General features: G+C 44.2%; 1 protein-coding gene across 1 annotated transcript in view; it reads right to left on the bottom strand.

The window, feature by feature from the left end:
• LOC126263280 (semaphorin-1A) overlaps window positions 1–20,960 on the bottom strand; it is a 361,326-nt gene that overhangs the window by 338,152 nt on the left and 2,214 nt on the right. The window contains exon 2 of the mRNA XM_049960366.1: window positions 19,139–19,235. Coding sequence (XP_049816323.1) covers window positions 19,139–19,235 — 97 coding nt within the window. The remainder of the gene's footprint in view (window positions 1–19,138; window positions 19,236–20,960) is intronic.

Below are 20,960 nucleotides of genomic sequence, written 5' to 3'. Positions count from 1 at the left end.
ATGCATCACTCTAGTGTTAAGATGTGACATAGGGATTAAACATGGCCGTTTTTACTGTAATATTTTTTCTGCTTGAGCTTTCTCATGTTTAGATATAAGTTATTGCATTTTCTGCAGCTGTTTGCCAGGCATAGTGTTACTAAATTTCACTTTGTATTACTCTGTTAAGCTAGTTTTACTACTGATTTATTTTTCTTGTTGCTGCACATTGGCTCATATTAGTTGTAATGTTGCATTGCTTGGTAATGTAGATTTACTGTAGCTTGCTTTGCAACTTTCCATTTTTTTCATTGCTGTTTGTATTAATTGTTGTGTGCTGCTGCATTGCCTTGTCCTTTAGTTTAGCATCTGAGCTCAGTAGATTTAAGTTAGCTTAAGAGGGGGTAGACTATATAAGAGAATGAGTTGCGATGAATTGGAAGAAATGCATTGAGAAGTTTTACGAATAAAGTACAGAAAGCAGGTATAGATAGCACTTTTTGAAATAATGAAGAATGAAGGGAGATCTCCAAGAAGTAAAGAAAGTTTTGTTTGCAAGATACTGCAGTAAAACAAACCCTGTCCTTTCCCTTTCTGTTATTCCGCTATGTGTTTGTGTACTCTTGTATATTTGTGTTCTTCTTGTCTTTATGTGTTTAGCTAATACGATTTATGTTGTAGAATTCTTTTAGTACTAAGGTACATTCACTATGATGAGGAATACTGTTATCCTCAAATATAATTTGCATTAATAATATGTTATTCACTTTCTAAAGATGTTTAGACATTATTAATTCTGTTCTGTTTCTATGCTCAAGTGTGAAATTAATGTTTCGAAAACTATTCTCATTATTTTATATATGTACTCATGCCATAATTCCTGTAACACTGATGTATATGTTATTTCGATTCTTTTGTAAAGCCTGTACTACAAATGTTATCTGTATTGTTATGTTCTTTAATGATGTATTTTGTACCTTCGTAATTGTATTCTTATGTTATAAAATTGTAATTGACACCAGTTCATCATATTATTTACTTGTAAGTTCCATTTCACAGCACATGTTTCTGTTGGTCATAGCATATGGACAATATGTGAGAAGTAGGGACTGTTAGTGTCTGCACGTGTGATAATAATTCAGCAAGGGACTGGATAACATCATTGCTGGTTCTAAGGACAATTCCAAAAAGTTTGTGAGTGTACAAGTGGTGGTTTATGGACTTGCTATATTGCCTGCAAGACTTCTAACGACAATTCCAAAAACTTTGTGCGTGCACAAGTGGTGGTTTATGGACTTGCTATATTCTCTGCAAGGCTCTTCGATGGTGATTGTGCACCTGCACAGTCGCAACAGATGGCTGCTGGCCATCTCTACAAGGACTACAGTGGGTCTGCATCTTTGATGGACCACCAATATCATTATTTCTACAAGGACTACGGTGGGTCTGCACCTCTGGTGGCCCACCAATACCGTAATCTCTACCAGGACTACAGTGGGTCTGCTCTGTGACGACCTACCTACCAATATTCTGCAAAACTTCGACTGACTCTATGGTGGGTTTGCTCTGTTGTGGACCATTACCTGTCTGCATGTCGAGAGTCAGCACTGTCTTTCCGTTGGAAGGACAACACTACTTCTTCAAGACTGCATGGAAATCCACTACTTCCGTGTGCATTTTCTTTTACTGCTCAGCCTTTGAGAAAAACACTGCAATTTTACTGTGATGAATGATCAGGACTGTCTTTATGGACTGTGAGAAAATTTTAGCTGTTGGCCAACATTGTATCAATAAGTGTGTGCATTTGATATTTTTGTTATTGTAATTATGAAAAATTTTATCAAATCATTATTGGCCACTGCCCAAAACAATTTGTAAAATTTTTTGTGGGGAGCATGGGGGCTATGTAAGTAGGCTGTTTATGTTTTCTTATTGGCAACGTTACGTAGCGCTCTGTATGAAAATCACTGGCTGTGCTGTGTGCAGTCTAGATTTTTGGTGAGATAAGTAATTTGTGAAAGGTATAGGTTAATGTTAGTCAGGGCCATTCTTTTGTAGGGATTTTTGAAAGTCAGATTGCGTTGCGCTAAAAATATTGTGTGTCAGTTTAAGCACAGTCTTGTATAATTGTTCAAAGGGGACGATTCGAAACAAAGTAACAGCCTACGGAATATCAGACCAGCTGTGTGGCTGGATTGAAGAGTTTTTAGCAAACAGAACACAGCATGTTGTTATCAATGGAGAGACGTCTACAGACGTTAAAGTAACCTCTGGCGTGCCACAGGGAAATGTTATGGGACCATTGCTTTTCACAATATATATAAATGACCTAGTATATAGTGTCGGAAGTTCCATGCGGCTTTTCGCGGATGATGCTGTAGTATACAGAGAAGTTGCAGCATTAGAAAATTGTAGCGAAATGCAGGAAGATTTGCATCCGATAGGCACTTGGTGCAGGGAGTGGCAACTGACCCTTAACATAGACAAATGTAATGTATTGCGAATACATAGAAAGAAGGATCCTTTATTGTATGATTATGTGATAACAGAACAAACACTGGTAGCAGTTACTTCTGTAAAATATCTGGGAGTATGCGTGCAGAACGATTTGAAGTGGAATGATCATATGAAATTAATTGTTGGTGAGGCGGGTACCAGGTTGAGATTCATTGGGAGAGTCCTTAGAAAACGTAGTCCATCAACAAAGGAGGTGGCTTACAAAACACTCGTTCGACCTATACTTGAGTATTGCTCATCAGTGTGGGATCCGTACCAGATCGGGTTGACGGAGGAGATAGAGAAGATCCAAAGAAGAGCGGCGCGTTTCGTCACAGGGTTATTTGGTAACCGTGATAGCGTTACGGAGATGTTTAGCAAACTCAAGTGGCAAGAGAGCCGCTCTGCATCGTGGTGTAGCTTGCTCGCCAGGTTTAGAGACGGTGCGTTTCTGGATGAGGTATCGAATATATTGCTTCCCACTACTTATACCTCCCGAGGAGATCACAAATGTAAAATTAGAGAGATTCGAGCGCGCACGGAGGCTTTCAGACAGTCGTTCTTCCCGTGAACCATACGCCACTGGAACAGAAAAGGGAGGTAATGACAGTGGCACGTAAAGTGCCCACCACAACACGCAGTTGGGTGGCTTGCGGAATATAAATGTAGATGTAGATGTAGATGACGTGCTACAGACGTGAAAATCAACCGACAGGAATAAGATGCTGTGATATGCAAATGATAAGCTTTTCAGAGCTTTCACACAAGGTTGGCGCCGGTGTCGACACCTACAACGTGCTGACATGACGAAAGTTGCCAACCGATTTCTCATACACAATCAGCAGTTGACCGGCGTTGCCTGGTGAAATGTTGTTGTGATGCCTCGTGTAAGGAGGAGAAATACGTACCATCACGTTTCCGACTTCGATAAAGGTCGGATTGTAGCCTATCGCGATTGCGGTTTATCGTATCGCGACATTGCTGCTCGCGTTGGTCGAGATCCAATGAATGTTAGCAGAATATGGAATCGGTAGGTTCAGAAGGGGAATACGGAACGCCGTGCTGGATTCCAACGGCCTCGCATCACTATCAGTCGAGATGACAGGCATCTTATCCGCATGGCTGTAACGGATCGTGCAGCCACGTCTCGATCCCGGAGTCAACAGATGGGGACGTTTGAAAGACAACAACCATCTGCACGAACAGTTCGACGACGTTTGCAGCAGCATGGAATATCAGCTCGGAGACCATGGCTACGGTTACCCTTGACGCTGCATCACAGACAGGAGCGCCTGCGATGGTGTACTCCACGACGAACCTTGGTGCACGAATGGCAAAACGTCATTTTTTCGGATGAATCCAGGTTCTATTTACAGCATCGACATCGCGGTGAACGCACATTGGAAGCGTACATTCGTCATCGCCATACTGGCGTATCACCCGGCGTGATGGTATGGGGCGCCATTGGTTACACGTCTCGGTCACCTCTTGTTGGCACTGACGGCACTTTGAACAGTGGACGTTACATTTCAGATGTGTTACGACCCGTGGCTCTACCCTTCATTCGATCCCTGCGAAACCTTACATTTCAGCAGGATAATGCACGACCGCACGTTGCAGGTCCTGTACGGTCCTTCTGGATACAGAAAATGTTCGACTGCTGCCCTAGCCAGCACATTCTCCAGATCTCTCACCAACTGAAAACGTCTGATCAATGGTGGCCGAGGAACTAACTCGTCACAATACGCCAGTCACTACTCTTGATGAACTGTGGTATCGTGTTGAAGCTGCATGGGCAGCTGTACCTGTACACGCCATCCAAGCTCTGTTTGACTCAATGCCCAGGCGTATCAAGGCTGTTGTTACGGCCAGAGGTGGTTGTTCTGGGTACTGATTTCTCTGGATCTGTGCACCCAAATTGCGTGAAAATGTAATCACATGTTAGTTCTAGTATATTTGTCCAATGAATACCCGTTTATCACCGGCATTTCTTCTTGATGTAGCAATTTTAATGGCAAGTAGTGTACTTAAACCAAGCTAACTTAAGGACATCACACACATCCATGCCCGTGGCAGGATTCGAACCTGTGACCGTAGCGGTAGCGCCGTTCCAAACTGAAGCGCCTAGAACCTTTCGGCCACACCCGCCGGCCTAGGTGAAATTTCGTACTTAAGAAATCGTTCGCGCAGTAAGTCGTAAAGCATACCACCGTTTGACATTTGCACTTACTCCCGTATGGAAGGCACAGTAATAAGCATCCCTGGTGTACAGAAAGAACTGAAAGAGTTGAAAGGAAATAACTCGCCAGGTCGACATGGAATCACAATTCGGTTTTACATAAAGTGCTCTACAGCATTGGTCCCTCACTTAGGTTGCATTATCGCGACTGTCACTGTCAGCGCAGAGTCCCAAGCGACTGGAAAAAAGCGCAGGCGACTCCTGTATATAACAAGGACAAGGGAACGGAACTGCAAAATTACAGACCAGTATCTTAAACGTCGATTTGTTGCGGAATCCATCAATATGTTTTCAGTTTGAACATAATACATTTCCTTGAGAGGGGAAAGCTTTTGTCCACAATTCAGCACTATTTTGGAAAGGATCGCTCATTTAAACTCAGCCTGCCCTTATCTCATATGATGTACTTCTAACAATACCACCACTTGCAAAGTGGGTTAGAAATCAGATTAATAATATTGCTCACGAAGCATATGTTCGCTTTATCGGGCAACAACAAAGTTATTGACTGTGGATGGTATCGTCAGAATGGAAATAATGAAGTCACTGTAAAATGTCATTAATTTTGGCACTTATCTTGAATGGATTCCCACGTAGATTTCGTCGAAGTTGTTATGGCTCATCGTGTTGATTCTAGGGTGATTCTACTTTGACTGCTAGAAGGTCCAGATATGTATTTTGGCAATATTTGAAGACCTAACAAATGTGTTTTTCAGGAAATTCTTAATGATCAACCAATCCCAGATCAAAACAATGGTATGGTAGAAATAATTTTTGACTTGGTGTTCACGATCCACATTTTTATTAAACTTCTTGTAAATTCACATATACTTCTTCTTAATTGTCACATCATCACGAAAACAGTTTTGTATCAATCTTCATATATTTAATTTCCACTTTAACCAAACACAAGACTTGACTGTTCTTTTACAAAGCGAGATAACAACTTAACTTCTGGAAAGTGAAACAAAGATTGGTCTGTGCGCATTGGCGCCAAAACGGTTACAAGTAAGTTAAAGATTATGATAATCTCACAGAAATGAATACACACAAGAACCATATCACTGTAATATATCGATACATCGGAGTACCTATACATTAATAAAACCAAATGTGAATATTGTCACAAAAATATGTCTGTTACTTCGCAGAAAAGTAGTACGATATTACTGGTATCGAGAACTGGGGTTGGAGTGCCGTAATGGTCACGTAAATAAAGAACCATTACATACTGCAAACTATGAATGAATGGCAACATGCAGATTCCATACTCCTCGATTTCCAGAAAGTATTTGGCACGCCGCCCCACTGAAGACTTTAAACGGAAGTAAAAACATAACATTTCCTCCAGCTCCCTTTCTCTGACCATATCTTCCTACCACCTCCTTCTGACGATGTATTCCTCCCCCTCTCTCTTTCATTCGCCACCTCCCACTCTTCCTTTTCAACCTGCTCACCACTCCCTACACCTGCTAACTGCCTCATGCATCTCCTCCTCGTCCCTGTTTCTGTGCGTTTCCTCCTCTCCCTTGACACATCCATCCCCTCCTGTATTCTTTTCAACCTTTCAACCTGTCGCCAGTTATGCTCATCAGCCCAGGCGGCCTCTGCGACATAATTCAACAAAGCGGGCCAACACTACTTCCACAAATAACTGTCATGCACGGTGGCTCCACCCCACGTTCCTGAAAATCATTTGTTTATCCTTGCCGTGCAGACCGCCATGCAAGTCAGGTCAATACTGCTCCAACACAACACGCTGTCATGCATGGCAGTCTAGATGATGGCTGCTGAAAAATGTTTCATGTCTCTGGTATGTAGGCTGCGCTGCAAAGCAGGTTGAGTTGGCATGCTAGTACTGTTTCCACACAACATACGTGTATTCAGGGCAGTCTATAGGCCAGGAGCTGGAAAAACACATTTTCTTCGTATCTCTGCTCCTATTGGAGGTTATAGTGGTGGTGGTTAGTGTTAACGAGGTCATTAGAGACGGAGCGCAGGTTCGGGTTAGGGAAGTACTGGGAAGGAAGTCGGCCGTGCCCTTTCAAAGGAACCATCCCGGCATTTGGCTGAAACGATTTAGGGAAATCACGGAAAACCTAAATCAGGATGACTGGAGACGGGATTGAACCGTCCTCCTCCCGAATTGGAGGTTAGAAACCCCATAGTGCTGATGCTCTTGAGGCCTATTGATTCTGTGCCAAATTTGGTTGAAATCCATCCAGGGGTTTTGGAGGAGACCCCAGACATAGACATATACTCTCTGCTTTATATAAAACTCTGAACGGATATATATGGGAAGCAGCGACTCTTGAATTTAAGATTGTAGGGCAGCTACAAGGACACAAACAACATAACACATACACACACACACACACACACACACACACACACACACACTCACACACACACAGGTTGTTCCAGAAGTAATGACCAGTATCCAGGGATATTACAGAAACTATCATTTGAAGGAAAAGTCTAGTAAACATGAGCTCTAAAATGTTTACCTTAAGGGTTTGGGCACTTTTCAGAAAAATACATGAATTTCACTGTACTGAAGATCAAGAAGTGTTCATAGCTCTTAAGGTATGCATTTTAGAGACTTTGCTTTGAGTGATGTTTCCTGTCATATCCGTGAATACTGACCATTCCTTCAGGGGCACCTCATAAATGTTACTCTGAATTCATGTCACGAGATATCAGTTTAATTCAGTTACTGCACTATAATCAAACTATGGTAAATAAATGCCATTTACTATCAACTACATTTAAACTCTCATATAAAATACAAATATAAACCTGAATCGTCGCTTTTATGGGCGAATATGTAGATGTGTTATTCTTATATTAAACCCATTTCATTATATATCTGTTCAAATACAGTTTCAAAAAATACATCTTTCAAAATGTCTTTACAAATATATATTTAAAAACACACATTCAAAAAGCATGCTTTTAAAAATACTTCTACAGTATTCAGTGCAATGAATATTTATTCGTTCGGATGTTCCAGTCTAACAATGTTAACTTGTTTCTTCCTTTGCATTGTCTTGAGACGAATTGGTTCCAGTTCCACGTTACTCCGTGAGGAGACCAATAACTTCCAGTCTTAGCAGTACAGCAATATTACGCTCTTATATAGCTCAAGTAAGAGAATGGTGTTCTAGGAGAGCAATGGAGTATCACAGAAGTTCTTGACTATACAATAAGCTTTGTTTTCCTTCCACAGAAAGATGATTACTATTCACTGCGAAACTTTATACTTACACATTTAACTTCCATTTTTTTTCCTGTCTGTATGAATAAATCAATGTGCTTTACTCCGATGAACAACGAGTGCAGGACTGTCGTCATTGACAGATACACACAGCGACTGGTCTGGCTATAATAAACAGTCTGTGAACTCAGAGAAAATTTTAATGAATGTTTCTATCATATTCACTATGTAAATAAATCAATGCGCAACTGAACCCATATATATCGGGAGTGATGTAAATGCCCGCTAGACAGGGAAGGCGAACGAAACAGGATACTAAATCCGGCTTGGTCGTATTCATATATTTCGCATTTGTATGCGCCCGATATGGCTGGCAGCTAGAGAGACGGACATCCGTACTGCCCTGCTGGCGGATCGCATTAGCAAGTCAATACTACGACAGTCACCGAAAAAGGTATGCGAAAATATGAGTCTTAGCAACGAAACAAATAAAAAATCCATGACCTGTTTGCGTTGCCCTATGCTCTGGTGACCTTTAATGCTTCTCTTACGTACTTGGCTGTAGGATTCCAATGAGCAATATTCTTTACGTATTGGACCATAACCAGGCAATCACTCGAGAAAATAAACTTATTACTGTAATATGCTTGTTTACCTCATCGGTAGGTTTCTTTTTTTTTTTTTTCTACGTATGAGGCAGTTAAAATTTTCGAGGAACGTTGCTGTGTCGTCGATTTTGGAGAAGCCTGGGTTGTGCGAAACACAACAGCCAACTCTACAAAATCAAATTAATTAATGATTTTATTAAGAAAAATTTCCCTGGAAAAACTACAGAAATTATTTCTTACAACGGTTTAGCTTGCCAAAATACAGTAACTATTTCTTGATACAAAATTGTTCGGATTCAGTTAACAATATTCCTTTTTTTACTTGTGTTTTGGTTACGATGCACGTAGAAAGGTGTAGCACAATAACAGGAGAGAAGACGCGCAATGTGATGCACCAGCCTTTAGCACCACTCTGTTTTATCTGCAGCATGAACCACTTAGCGCCACTTAACAATGACCTTGTTAGTACACCAATGAGAACGCTAACATAATGCATCATTACAGCTGACAAAAAGTAAACACAACAAATATTACGTTAACAAGAGAAGGGATACTTCCACGTTTGCCGCACGGAGTGTCCGCGCGGTTTGACGCGCCATATCACGGATTGCGCGGCCCCTCCCGCCGGAGGTTAGAGTCCTCTCTCGGGCATGAGTGTGAAAGTTAACTTCATTGAAAGCCAGCCTAATTGAAAGTAAATTCTGTTTGTTTAATTTATTGTCAGAAGTACGAAAATTGACAGAACTGAGATGACGCTTATATCTAGCGAACATCTCAATCGATAAAAGATCGACATCATTAATGCCAATTTAAGAACTTCAGTGGTTGCTGAAGCTAGTACATAAATATCGCGTCGCAATTTGTCTTTCGAATACAGACCTTGTTTGGACATTTATCATCGAGCTAAAGTGTGACCATTCATAGTAGTTAATCATATCAAAGAAACTATTTTATTATCTCTGGACAATAAAACAAATAATACAATTTTATTTCACATTAATATTAAAGGGAATAATTTTCAGCGGACAAAACATCGTGCTGTGTTGAAGGGACCCTGTTTCTTTTGAAGGAAATAAATGAGGTGTACAGGTGCTACGCTAATCAAAGATACCAATTCATCTTGAAACGCGAATCGGCCCCATAGTAACTGCTAATAGCATCTTCCGTGGCAACTGATAAACAACGCAACTAGTCGACAGTAATAATTTGAATCTGAACTTACTAGCGAGAGAGACTTTAAAAGATTTTTGTAACATCAAATACAGACTCATATTAGTGCATAGAGCGGACATTATCAACAAATATTAACTGAAGTAGCAGATAGTGTTGTGTCGCCTCGCTTTCACGTGTCTCGACAAGGTGAAGAATACCGGCTGGGCATAGAAAAAGGACATCACACTTACGACGATCGTGGAAGTGCCAGTAGGGAGCAATAGGAGGCTTCACATTCCAGATAAACCCCAGTCAGTTCCACTCCTCAACCCACGACGTTGCTAACGCCACCGTACCAAAACAAACAAACTAAAAATTAACTGATTAACTTTAGACGTAGAGATGGGTAGTTCGTGAACGAAAGGGTGCAAAGGAACGGTTCACCAAAATGAACGAAAGAACCGAGGAACGAATTCCAAGGAACGATCGGTTCATAGTTCTCTTCGGTCGCGGCGGTCTACTTTTAGTTCCCGGGAACGAGGAACGATCGGTTCATAGTTCACTAGTTCGCTTCGGTCGCGGCGGTCACTTCGGCAATTCTCGTTCCAGCCTCGGTCGCGTGCTCGTCTCAGTCTCTGTCTCCCTCGGCCGCATTCGTCGTTCTTCGCATGACCACCTTTCTCAGTTCCACTGCCGACTGCTCCTAGTTAGTTCTGTATCCAGTTGTTCGTTTCGTTCACTGCGCTCGTCTATTCGCTGATGACATTGCTATCCTGAGTGAAAGTGAAGAAGAATTAAATGATCTGCTGAACGGAATGAACAGTCTAATGAGTACACAGTATGGTTTGAGAGTAAATCGGAGAAAGACGAGGGTAATGAGAAGTAGTAGAAATGAGATCAGCGAGAAACTTAACATCAGGATTGATGGTCACGAAGTCAACGAAGTTAAGGAATTCTGCTACCCAGGCAGTAAAATAACCGATGATGGACGGAGCAAGGAGGACATCAAAAGCAGACTCGCTATAGCAAAAAAAGGCATTTATGGCCAAGAGAAGTCTACTAATATCAAATACCGGCCTCAATTTGAGGAAGAAATTTCTGAGGACGTATGTCTGGAGTATTATGGTAGTGAAACATGGACTGTGGGAAAACCGGAAGAGAAGAGAATCGAAGCATTTGAGATGTGGTGCTGTAGACGAATGTTGAAAATTAGGTGGACTGATAAGGTAAGGAATGAGGAGGTTCTACGCAGAATCGGAGAGGAAAGGAATATGTGGAAAACACTGATAAGGAGAAGGGACAGGATGATAGGACATCTGCTAAGACATGAGGGAATGACTTCCATTGTACTAGAGGGAGCTGTAGAGGGCAAAAACTGTAGAGGAAGACAGAGATTGGAATACGTCAAGCAAATAATTGAGGACGTAGGTTGCAAGTGCTACTCTGAGATGAAGAGGTTAGCACAGGAAAGGAATTCGTGGCGGGCCGCATCAAACCAGTCAGTAGACTGATGACAAAAAATAAATAAATAAATAAAAGTTTAAGACCAGTCCTCTTGCTCGTCAGACTTGAATTATGCGCGCAGACGCGGGCAAGCAAGCTCCAGAAGAGCAGAAGGAGCAGGACTTTCTACGAATCCGCCATCGCCGGGAAGACTCGGCGCCAGACGCGCAAAGTGCAGTGAGTGGCAGCGCGGAGAAAGTCCTCCAGCGGAGATCCATCACTGCGCGCCTCGAGAGCAGGCGACGCATTAGCAGCGCGCGCCGCACGCTGTTTGTTCCGGAGCTCCACACGACGAATGTATTCATTTGCGGGAGAGGCGGCGTCGGTGGTGGCGGGGCCATCCGTCTTCCGGCGAGACGTCGCCGCGGCGAGCGGAGGCGCTGTCGCCGGCGCCGATCGACTAGCGAGCGTCGCCTCGGAGGCACAAGCCGCGTCCTTCCTTATTCTCGCCTGCACTTCGGGCCTGCCGGGCCAACTTATCCTCTCCCGTCCGATGTCGCCGTTCAGCCGTGGTCGCTTTCCGTGGTGTGTACTCCACTGATGAGCCAAAGAAACTACCTATTCGAGTACAGAAATAGGCAGAAGACGGCACTGCGGTCGACAACACCTGTATAAGACAACAAGTGCTAGATCGGTTACTGCTGCTACAATGGTAGGTTATCAAGATTCAACTGTGTTTGAACATGGTGTTGGCGCACGAGCGATGGGACACAGCATCTCCGAGGTAGCGATGAAGTATGGATTTCCCCATACGTCCATTTCACTGTGAAACGTGGACCTTGTCGTTGGCGGGGAGGCTTGCGTGCCTCAGCGATACACATAGCTGTACCTTAGCTACAACCACAATGGATGGGTATCTGTTGAAAGGCCAGACAAACGTGTGGTTCCTGAAGAGGGGCAGCAGCCTTTTCAGTAGTTGCAGGGGCAACAGTCTGGATGATTGACTGATCTGGCCTTGTAACACTAATAAAAACGGCCTTGCTGTGCTGGTACTGCGAACGGCTGAAAGCAAGGGAAAACTACAGCCGTAATTTTTCCCGAGGGCATGCAACTTTACTGTAAGCATTGAGAGCTGCATCAAACCAGTCTCTGGACTGAAGACCACAGCAACAACAACTGTGAATATCAGGAACCCGGTAAAACATCAAATCTCCGACGTCGCTGCTGCCGGAAAAAGGTCCTGCAAGAAAGGGATCAACTACGACTGAAGAGAATCGTTCTGCGTGACAGAAGTGCAACCCTTCCGCAAAGTGCTGCAGATTTCACTGCTGGGTCATCAATAAGTGTCCGCGTGCGAACCATTCAATGAAACACCATCTATAAGGGCTCTCGGAGTCGAAGGCCCACTCATGTATCCTTGATGACTGCAGGACACAAAGCTGTGTGCCTCAAATGGTTCAAATGGCTCTGAGCACTATGGGACTTAACTTCTGAGGTCAGCAGTCCCCTAGAACGTAGAAATACTTAAACCTAACTAACCTAAGGACATCACACACATCCATGCCCGAGGCAGGATTTGAATTGGTGACCGTAGTGGCCGCGCGTTTCCAGACTGTAGCACCTAGAACCACTCGGCCACCCCGGCCGGCTTTATGCCTCGCCTGGGCCCATCAACACCGACAATGGACTGTTGATGACTGAAAACATGTTGCCTGGTCGGACGAGTCTCGTTTCAAATTGTATCGAGAGGATGGACATGTACGGGGGTGGAGACAATTTCATGAATGCATGGACCCTTCATGTCAACAGGGCGCTGTATAAGCTGGTGGAGGCTCTATAATGGCGGCGTGAGGCGTGTGTAGTTGGAATGATATGGTAACTCTGATACGTCTAGACACGATTCTGACAGGTGACACATACGTAAATACCCTGTCTGAACACGTGCATCCATTCATGTTCATAGTGCATTCCGACGGACTTGGGAAATTCCAAGAGGACAATGCGGCACCTCACACGTCCAAAATTGCTGCAGAGTGGCTCCAGGAACACTCTTCTGAGTTTAAACACTTCCGCTTGGCATTGATTAAAGGAGTTGTTGGATGTCCTCTTGAGGGATATCGTGTCAGATTCTGTCCAACTGGAGCGTTAGATCATCAAAATCCCGAGATTTTTGGGGAACCCTGCCCTCAATGTTCGAAATGATCTCAGTTGGGGATAAATCTGGCGTGGTTGCTGGCAGGGGTGGTATCTGGTACCCATGAGAACAAGCAGTAAAAACTTTCGTCTTATGAGGGCGGGCGTTATCTTGCTGAAATGTAAGTCCGAGATGGTTTGCCATTAAGGATAATAAAACGGGAAATAGATCCTCGATGCGTCGCCAGAGGCGCCTTCGGTCTGAAATCGGACTAACTGGAGTGGAATTGTCTCCAGTGATCTAGTTCCACGTCATACTGAGCCCCGATGACCAGCCTTCTCACACGCCATACGGGAGTTACAACATTCGAACAGAGCATATGAATCAACTCTTAGAAAGAGAGGATATTCGGTGAATGGATTGTCGTGGCCGTTCCCCGAGTTAATTGCCTTGGAGAACGTGCTGGGGTGCGTTGGGTAGACGTATTCCAGAATACCTACATGCACCAACGAGTATCAAAGCTGTTGTGAACCACGCTGCTGGAGAAAATCATCGTCCTTCCTCAAGAACTCCTCACAGACCTTGCAGGCAGCATGGGAGCACGTTTTAGACCATGCACTGCTGTTCTTGGTGATCACACGCCCTATTAAGAAACCTTGTCCCGTCATTTGTAATGCACGGGAGGCCATCATGAACAGCGGTGACGTCAGTATAATTAGCTCTGTTCGCATCATTCAGTATTTCTTTCAAGTATCTTTTGTGCTGCACTGTGGTAGTTGTTTCTGTCCATGGCCCAAGTTTCACCGAGCTATGTTCATTGGCAATGACACATGGGAAACATACTTTCGTTCTTAAGTTTTGCACACCAGTGTGTATCCACGCTCCTCAGTGGGGGAGAAAGGCGGAGGGAGTAGTTTGAAGGTAGTCTGTGTGGTAAGGGGCAACTAGTTTTTTCATCCCTTGCTAGGAAAGACAGCACACATGCGGGTTACCAGGCCAAGGCAGCGGGTCACAAGTGTGGTTGGCGGCCAACCGCCACCAGCGAGAACGGTCGGCGCCGGTCCGCGATAAGGCGCTCCGGCACGGCCGCAGCTACGCGACGGATGGCGGCGGGGTTAATCGCGCCGATATATCTGGCAGGCCGCCGTAATGAAACTCTGTGACGCCGGCGCACGCGTTCATTAGGGCAGGGAGACGGCGCCACGCCGCGGCGGCTCGCAGCGCCAGCAGCAAAAACTTTGCGAGAGCAGCCGCAGGGGACGTGTCGCAGTTGCGAGCGAGGAGGAGGAAGAACAGCTGCTGGAAAGTCTGACTGCCGCGTGTTGCGCCTGCTCGTCTGGCCTCACAGGTTACACGCAGGATGCAAGCGGTCTAACAGTTGCATAAGACGAGAAGACGTACGCACGTGTCCTACGAGGGATGATCAAAAAGGACTGAAAATTTTTGGTAACATTTTCGGAGAAAAGCGATCTTGTAAGCTATATAAAATTAGTGAATAACAGTCTAGATCGCAATGGCTATTTTATTTTAAATGATCGGTTTCGGCCGAGACTTATGCCATCATCACAGTAGCACCGTGAAGGTTAGGAATCGTGTTAGTTACATAAAGAAGTCAGTGACTTAATATAAGTAATTTATACTTATTAAAATCGAAGAGTGGTCACCCATCAGCTGAAGCTGACGATATCAGGTCGCTGAAACTGCTGCTCTTGGCTAGGCTGCATTGTCTTATATACACTACTGGCCATTAAAATAGCTACACCACGAAGATGCCATGCTACAGACGTGAAATTTAACCGACAGGAAGAAGATGCTATGATATGCAAATGATTAGCTTTTCAGAGCATTCACATAAGGTTGGCGCCGGTGGCGACACCTACAACGTGCTGACATGAGGAAAGTTTCCAAACGAGTTCTCATACACAAACAGCAGTTGACCGGCGTTGCCTGGTGAAACGTTGTAGTGATGCCTCGTGTAAGGAGGAGAAATGCGTACCATCACGTTTCCGATTTTGATAAAGGTCGGATTGTAGCCTATCGCGATTGCGGTTTATCGTATCGCGACAATGCTGCTCGCGTTGGTCGAGATCCAATGACTGTTAGCAGAATATGGAATCGGTGGGTTCAGGAGCGTAATACGGAACGCCGTGCTGGATCTCAACGGCCTCGTATCACTAGCAGTCGAGATGTCAGGCATCTTATCAGCATGGCTGTAACGGATCGTGCAGCCACGTCTCGAGCCCGGAGTCAACAGATGGGGACGTTTGAAAGACAACAACCATCTGCACGAACAGTTCGACGACGTTTGCAGCAGCATGGACTATCCGCTCGGAGACCATGGCTGCGGTTATGCTTGACGCTGTATCACAGACAGGGGCGCCTGCGATGGTGTACTCAACAACGAACCTGGGTGCACGAATGACAAAACGTCATTTTTTCGGATGAATCCAGGTTCTGTTTACAGCATATTGATGGTCGCATCCGTGTTTGGCGACATCGCGGTGAACGCTCACTGGAAGCGTGTATTCGTCATCGCCATACTGGCGTATCACCCGACGTGATGATATGGGGTGCGGTTGGCTACACCTCTTGTTCGCATTGACGGCACTTTGAACAGTGGACGTTATATTTCAGATGTGTTACGACCCGTGGCTCTACTCTTCATTCTATCCCTGCGAAACCCTACATTTCAGAAGGATAATGCACGACCGCATGTTGCAAGTCCTGTACGGGCCTTAGTGGATACAGAAAATGTTGGACTGCTGCCCTGGCCAGCACATTCTCCAAATCTCACACCAATTGAAAATGCCTGGTCAATGGTGGCCGAGCAACTGGCTCGTCACAATACGCCAGTCACTACTCTTGATGAACTGTGGTATCGCGTTGAAGCTGCATGGGCAGCTGTACCTGTACACGCCATCCAAGCTCTGTTTGACTCAATGCCCAGACGTATCAAGGCCTTTATTACGGCCATAGGTGGTTGTTCTGGGTACTGATTTCTCAGGATCTATGCACCGAAATTGTGTGAAAATGTAATCACATGGCAGTTCTAGTATAATATATTTGTCCAATGAATACCCGTTTATCATCTGCATGTCTTCTTGGTGTAGCAATTTTAATCGCCAGTGCTGCAGATCTGGTGAGGGTGTATTTGTGCTGTGTAACGTCAACATTGGCGAATGAGGAACGATTTACGTAGATTACGTATCATTTGAAGTGCAGTTTATCTAAAAGTGAATAACTATAAAGAAGTAGTGTCTATAGGGCAGAAAATATTATTAAAAATAGTGAGTACTGTAATAAGATTATTTAAAAGTTATATCTCGTATTTCTTGTAGTACTATGTGGCGAAAATAATTTATTTAAGCAGGATAACATATCCATAGCATCGGCTACCTTGTCAGTAGAATGTGTGCATAGAATAAACAAATGCATTTGTGTAAAATAATTATCATCTATGAAATTAGAGAGTAATTACGCTGTGTTCTCAATAGCACGAAATTTAGTAGAACAATGGCGCACTTTCTGGTCCGAACTTGGTATCTACGGATGACGTTGCTATGGAGACGACGTAGTAAGATGGCCAGCAAATATCAAAACTGTGTATCATGGACGCCATGTGTTAGCATAACGACAGAGGTCGATCATAGCTGTCAAAGATAATGAGGAGGTGTCTTCTGAAGTGGTGCCAGTACAGTTTTTACTATCAGTTATTTTAAATAAAATAATCTTTGCGATTTGGACTGTTTTTCGCTAATTTATATAACAAGGACTGAGATTGCTTTTTTTCTTTAGCTTCCGTGATAAAGTTCCTATCTGTGTCATCAATATATGAAAAGAGCGCGTATTTGTGTGTAATGTCCACAGGCGGCAGCACTATCGTATCGATTGGTTGTTAGTAATGCTGTATCTTGCAGACGCTCTTTGCATTTCGCATACCAAACAACGGAGGTGACGCGAGAGCAGCAGTACGGAGCAATAAAATTCTTTGTTTGTTTAAGCCATGCAACCACTGAGACTTAAAAAAAAAGCTTCAAGAGTGCGGTGATAAGATGATACACAACCTCGTGCAACATTCTTTAGATATTTCAAGGACTTCAAAGAAGGCCGACTTGTATGTGTTAAGCTAGGTGGACTTCGTGTTTCAGCTTCTGATGTGACTGAAGTCAACAGCACAGATGCGGTGACTGTCCGTGACGATTACATTACGTAACCTCAGTGAAGTGTTGAGAATTTCGTATGGCAATGTCTTTACGATTATGCACGATCATCTTCATATGATCTGTGTTTGTGCCACGTCAGTTGACTCCCGAACAACAGATTGAGGTACTGCGTCTCTTTGCTGACGGAGGGTAAGTGCTTCTGAAATCCAGTATCACCAGTGATGAGTCATGGCTACATCATTATGATACTGAAGGAAAATGAGCCCGGCACAGTGTGGAAATCGCCAGGTTCTCCAATAGCAAAAAATGCGAATGTGGGAATGTGTTCAGCATCTGCACGAAAAGTGATGGTGCCTACATTTTTCTGACTGTCATAGCATGTTCCCGCTCACACTGATCTTACAGCAGCACAGTACACGTTGGTATTGGAGCCGGCCGGGGTGGCCGAGCGGTTCTAGGCGCTACAGGAGCCGCGCGACCGCTACGGTCGCAGGTTCGAATCCTGCCTCGGGCACGGATGTGTGTGACGTCCTTAGGTTAGTTAGGTTTAAGTAGTTCTAAGTTCTAGGGGACTGATGACCTTAGAAGTTAAGTCCCTTAGTGCTCAGAGCCATTTGAACCAAACGTCGGTATTGGCTAAAATCAGGAAGCACATAGCCAGGAAACGAGCAGAACTTTCTCGGACTAGGTGGTTACTTCATCATGATAATGCCCGGCCTCACGTTGCAAATCAAGTAACGCAGTTTTTGTTTCGGTTCAGCATTATCTGTATACTTATCCGCCTTGTAGACTCGATCTTGCACCCTGTAATTTGTTTTTGTTCCCACCACTAAAGGAAAAGCTTTTGGGCATTCGATTTCAGAACTCTGAAACAGCGCTCAAGAAAAGTGAGGCGAGTCTCAAGGTCCTGAGAAATAACGGCCTTCACAAAAGTAGTTCCACCACACAGATAACGAGAATCATACGAGGCATAACAAAAAAGGGCTGTTACATTTGCTTCGGAACAATTTGTCGTTGAATTACGGTCATAGGTTGTGTCATGTTTCATTGCAACCGATTAACTTGGTGACAGTGGTCAAGCAATTAACTTCAGTCGTCGATAATTAATCTTTAATGCTCCAGCGGAGTTTACACGGATCGGAAACATTCTGGAAGGTTTAAACTTTGTGCCGGACCGGGTCTAGAACCTGGGACCTTCGCTTTTCGAGGGCAAGTGCTCTTCTACTGAGCTATCCTAACAGGATTCATTACCCGCCCTCTCAGATTATGTTCGCCAGTACCTCTCTGCTTTAATGATGTATCATCTGCGTATTGTCTACTGGAAGCACTGAACCTTGTAATTAATCTTTTTCTTCTAGTTGTGACGGTGACATTATTTACATGGGAAGTCACATCTGAAAATGCCGGCCGATATTGGGGTGATGTCAAATGGTTCAAATGGCTCCGAGCAGTATGCGACTTAACTTCTGAGGTCATCAGTCACCTAGAACGCAGAACCAATTAAACCTAACTAACCTAAGGACATCACACACATCCATGCCCGAGGCAGGATTCGAACCTGCGACCGTAGCGCGATATGTCAGGGACTAGATACAGACGTGTTAGTCCACGGTTATATGAAATAACGTGGGAATCGTGTACTTGTATGTTGATTTCTACATTCCAGATCGGCCGCTGTGAGGGTAAGTAATGGCAGTCTGTACTCACCTAGCTCCTACGAGGAGCGAGTTGTGGTCCTTCTCCAGCAGCTTGAAGTGGTCTTTGTGCGATTCATTGCCGAGGAAGCGTTGCACCCGTTCCTCACCTGTAACAAGAAACGAAGTCGGCAATTAATATTGTTCCCAGTTACAACACTCGTACCGCCTACGTCCGATATACAAGATACAGACCGCACATTTCAAATCATTATGAACAACGTGAAGTAAATAGTTATTCATTGTGCTATTACGAGTTCTTTGCTGTTTCTACATCTACATACATACGCCGCAATCCACCATACGGTGCGTGGCAGAGGGTACCTCGTACCACAACTAGCATCTTCTCTCGCTGTTCCACTCCCAAACAGAACGAGGGCAAAATGACTGCCTATATGCCTCTGTACGAGCCCTAATCTCTCTTATCTTATCTTTGTGGTCTTTCCGCGAAATGTAAGTTGGCGGCAGAAAAATTGTACTGCAGTCAGCCTCAAATGCTGGTTCTCTAAATTTCCTCAGTGGCGATTCACGAAAAGAACGCCTCCTTTCCTCTAGAGACTCCCACCCGAGTTCCTGAAGCATTTCGTAACACTCACGTGATGATCAAACATACCAGTAACAAATCTAGCAGCCCGGCTCTGAATTACTTCTATGTCCTCCCTGAATCCTACCTGATAGGGATCCCAAACGCTCGAGCAGTACTCAAGAATATGTCGTATTAGTGTTTTATAAGCCGTCTCCTTTGCAGATGAACCACATCTTCCCAACATTCTACCAATGAACCGAAGACGACTATCCGTCTTCCCCACAACTGCCATTACATACTTGTCCCACTTCATATCGCTCTGCAATGTTACGCCCAAATATTTAATCGACGTGACTGTGTCAAGCGCTACACTACTAATGGAGTATTCAAACATTACGGGATTATTTTTCCTATTCATCTGCATTAATTTACATTTATCTATATTTAGAGTTAGCTGCCATTCTTTACACCAATCACAAATCCTGTCCAAGTCATTTTGTATCCTCCTACAATCACTCAACGACGACACCTTCCTGTACACCACAGCATCATCAGCAAACAGCCGCACATTGCTATCCACCCTATCCAAAAGATCATTTATGTAATAGAAAACAACAGCGGACCTACCACAATTCCCTGGGGCACTCCAGATGATGCCCTCGCCTCCGATGAACACTCACCATCGAGGACAACGTACTGGGTTCTATTACTTAAGAAGTCTTCGAGCCACTCACATATTTGGGAACCAATCCCATATGCTCGTACCTTAGTTAAGAGTCTGCAGGGGGACACCGAGTCAAACGCTTTCCGGAAGTCAAGGAATATGGCATCCGTCTGATACCCTTGATCCATGGTTCGCAAGATATCATGTGAAAAAAGGGCGAGTTGCGTTTCGCAGGAGCGATGCTTTCTAAAGCCGTGCTGATGCATGGACAGCAACTTCTCTGTCTCAAGGGAATTCATTATATTCGAACTGAGAATATGTTCGAGAATCTGCAACAAACCGATGTTAATGATATTGGTCTGTAATTTTGAGGATCCGTCCTTCTACCCTTCTTATATACAGGTGTCACCTGCGCTTTTTCCAGTCGCTCGGGACTTTACGTTGGGCAAGAGATTCGCGATAAATGAAAGCTAAGTAAGGAGCCAATGCAGTAGAGTACTCTCTGTAAAACTAGGTGAACTGAATTGATGAAGAGCTCTGTGTAGCCAAAATGTTTCTGCGGTGTTGTCACGAAGTGACATTGTTTTCATAATCCGTGGACGACTAGACAGCTCACAGAAGAAAGATGAACGGTATTATGGTTCG

This window comes from Schistocerca nitens, chromosome 6 (genome assembly GCF_023898315.1).
Source record: "Schistocerca nitens isolate TAMUIC-IGC-003100 chromosome 6, iqSchNite1.1, whole genome shotgun sequence".
Lineage (NCBI taxonomy): Eukaryota > Metazoa > Arthropoda > Insecta > Orthoptera > Acrididae > Schistocerca > Schistocerca nitens.
The sequence above is the reverse complement of the archived record's forward strand: the minus strand, read 5'-3'. Positions and strand labels throughout refer to the sequence as shown.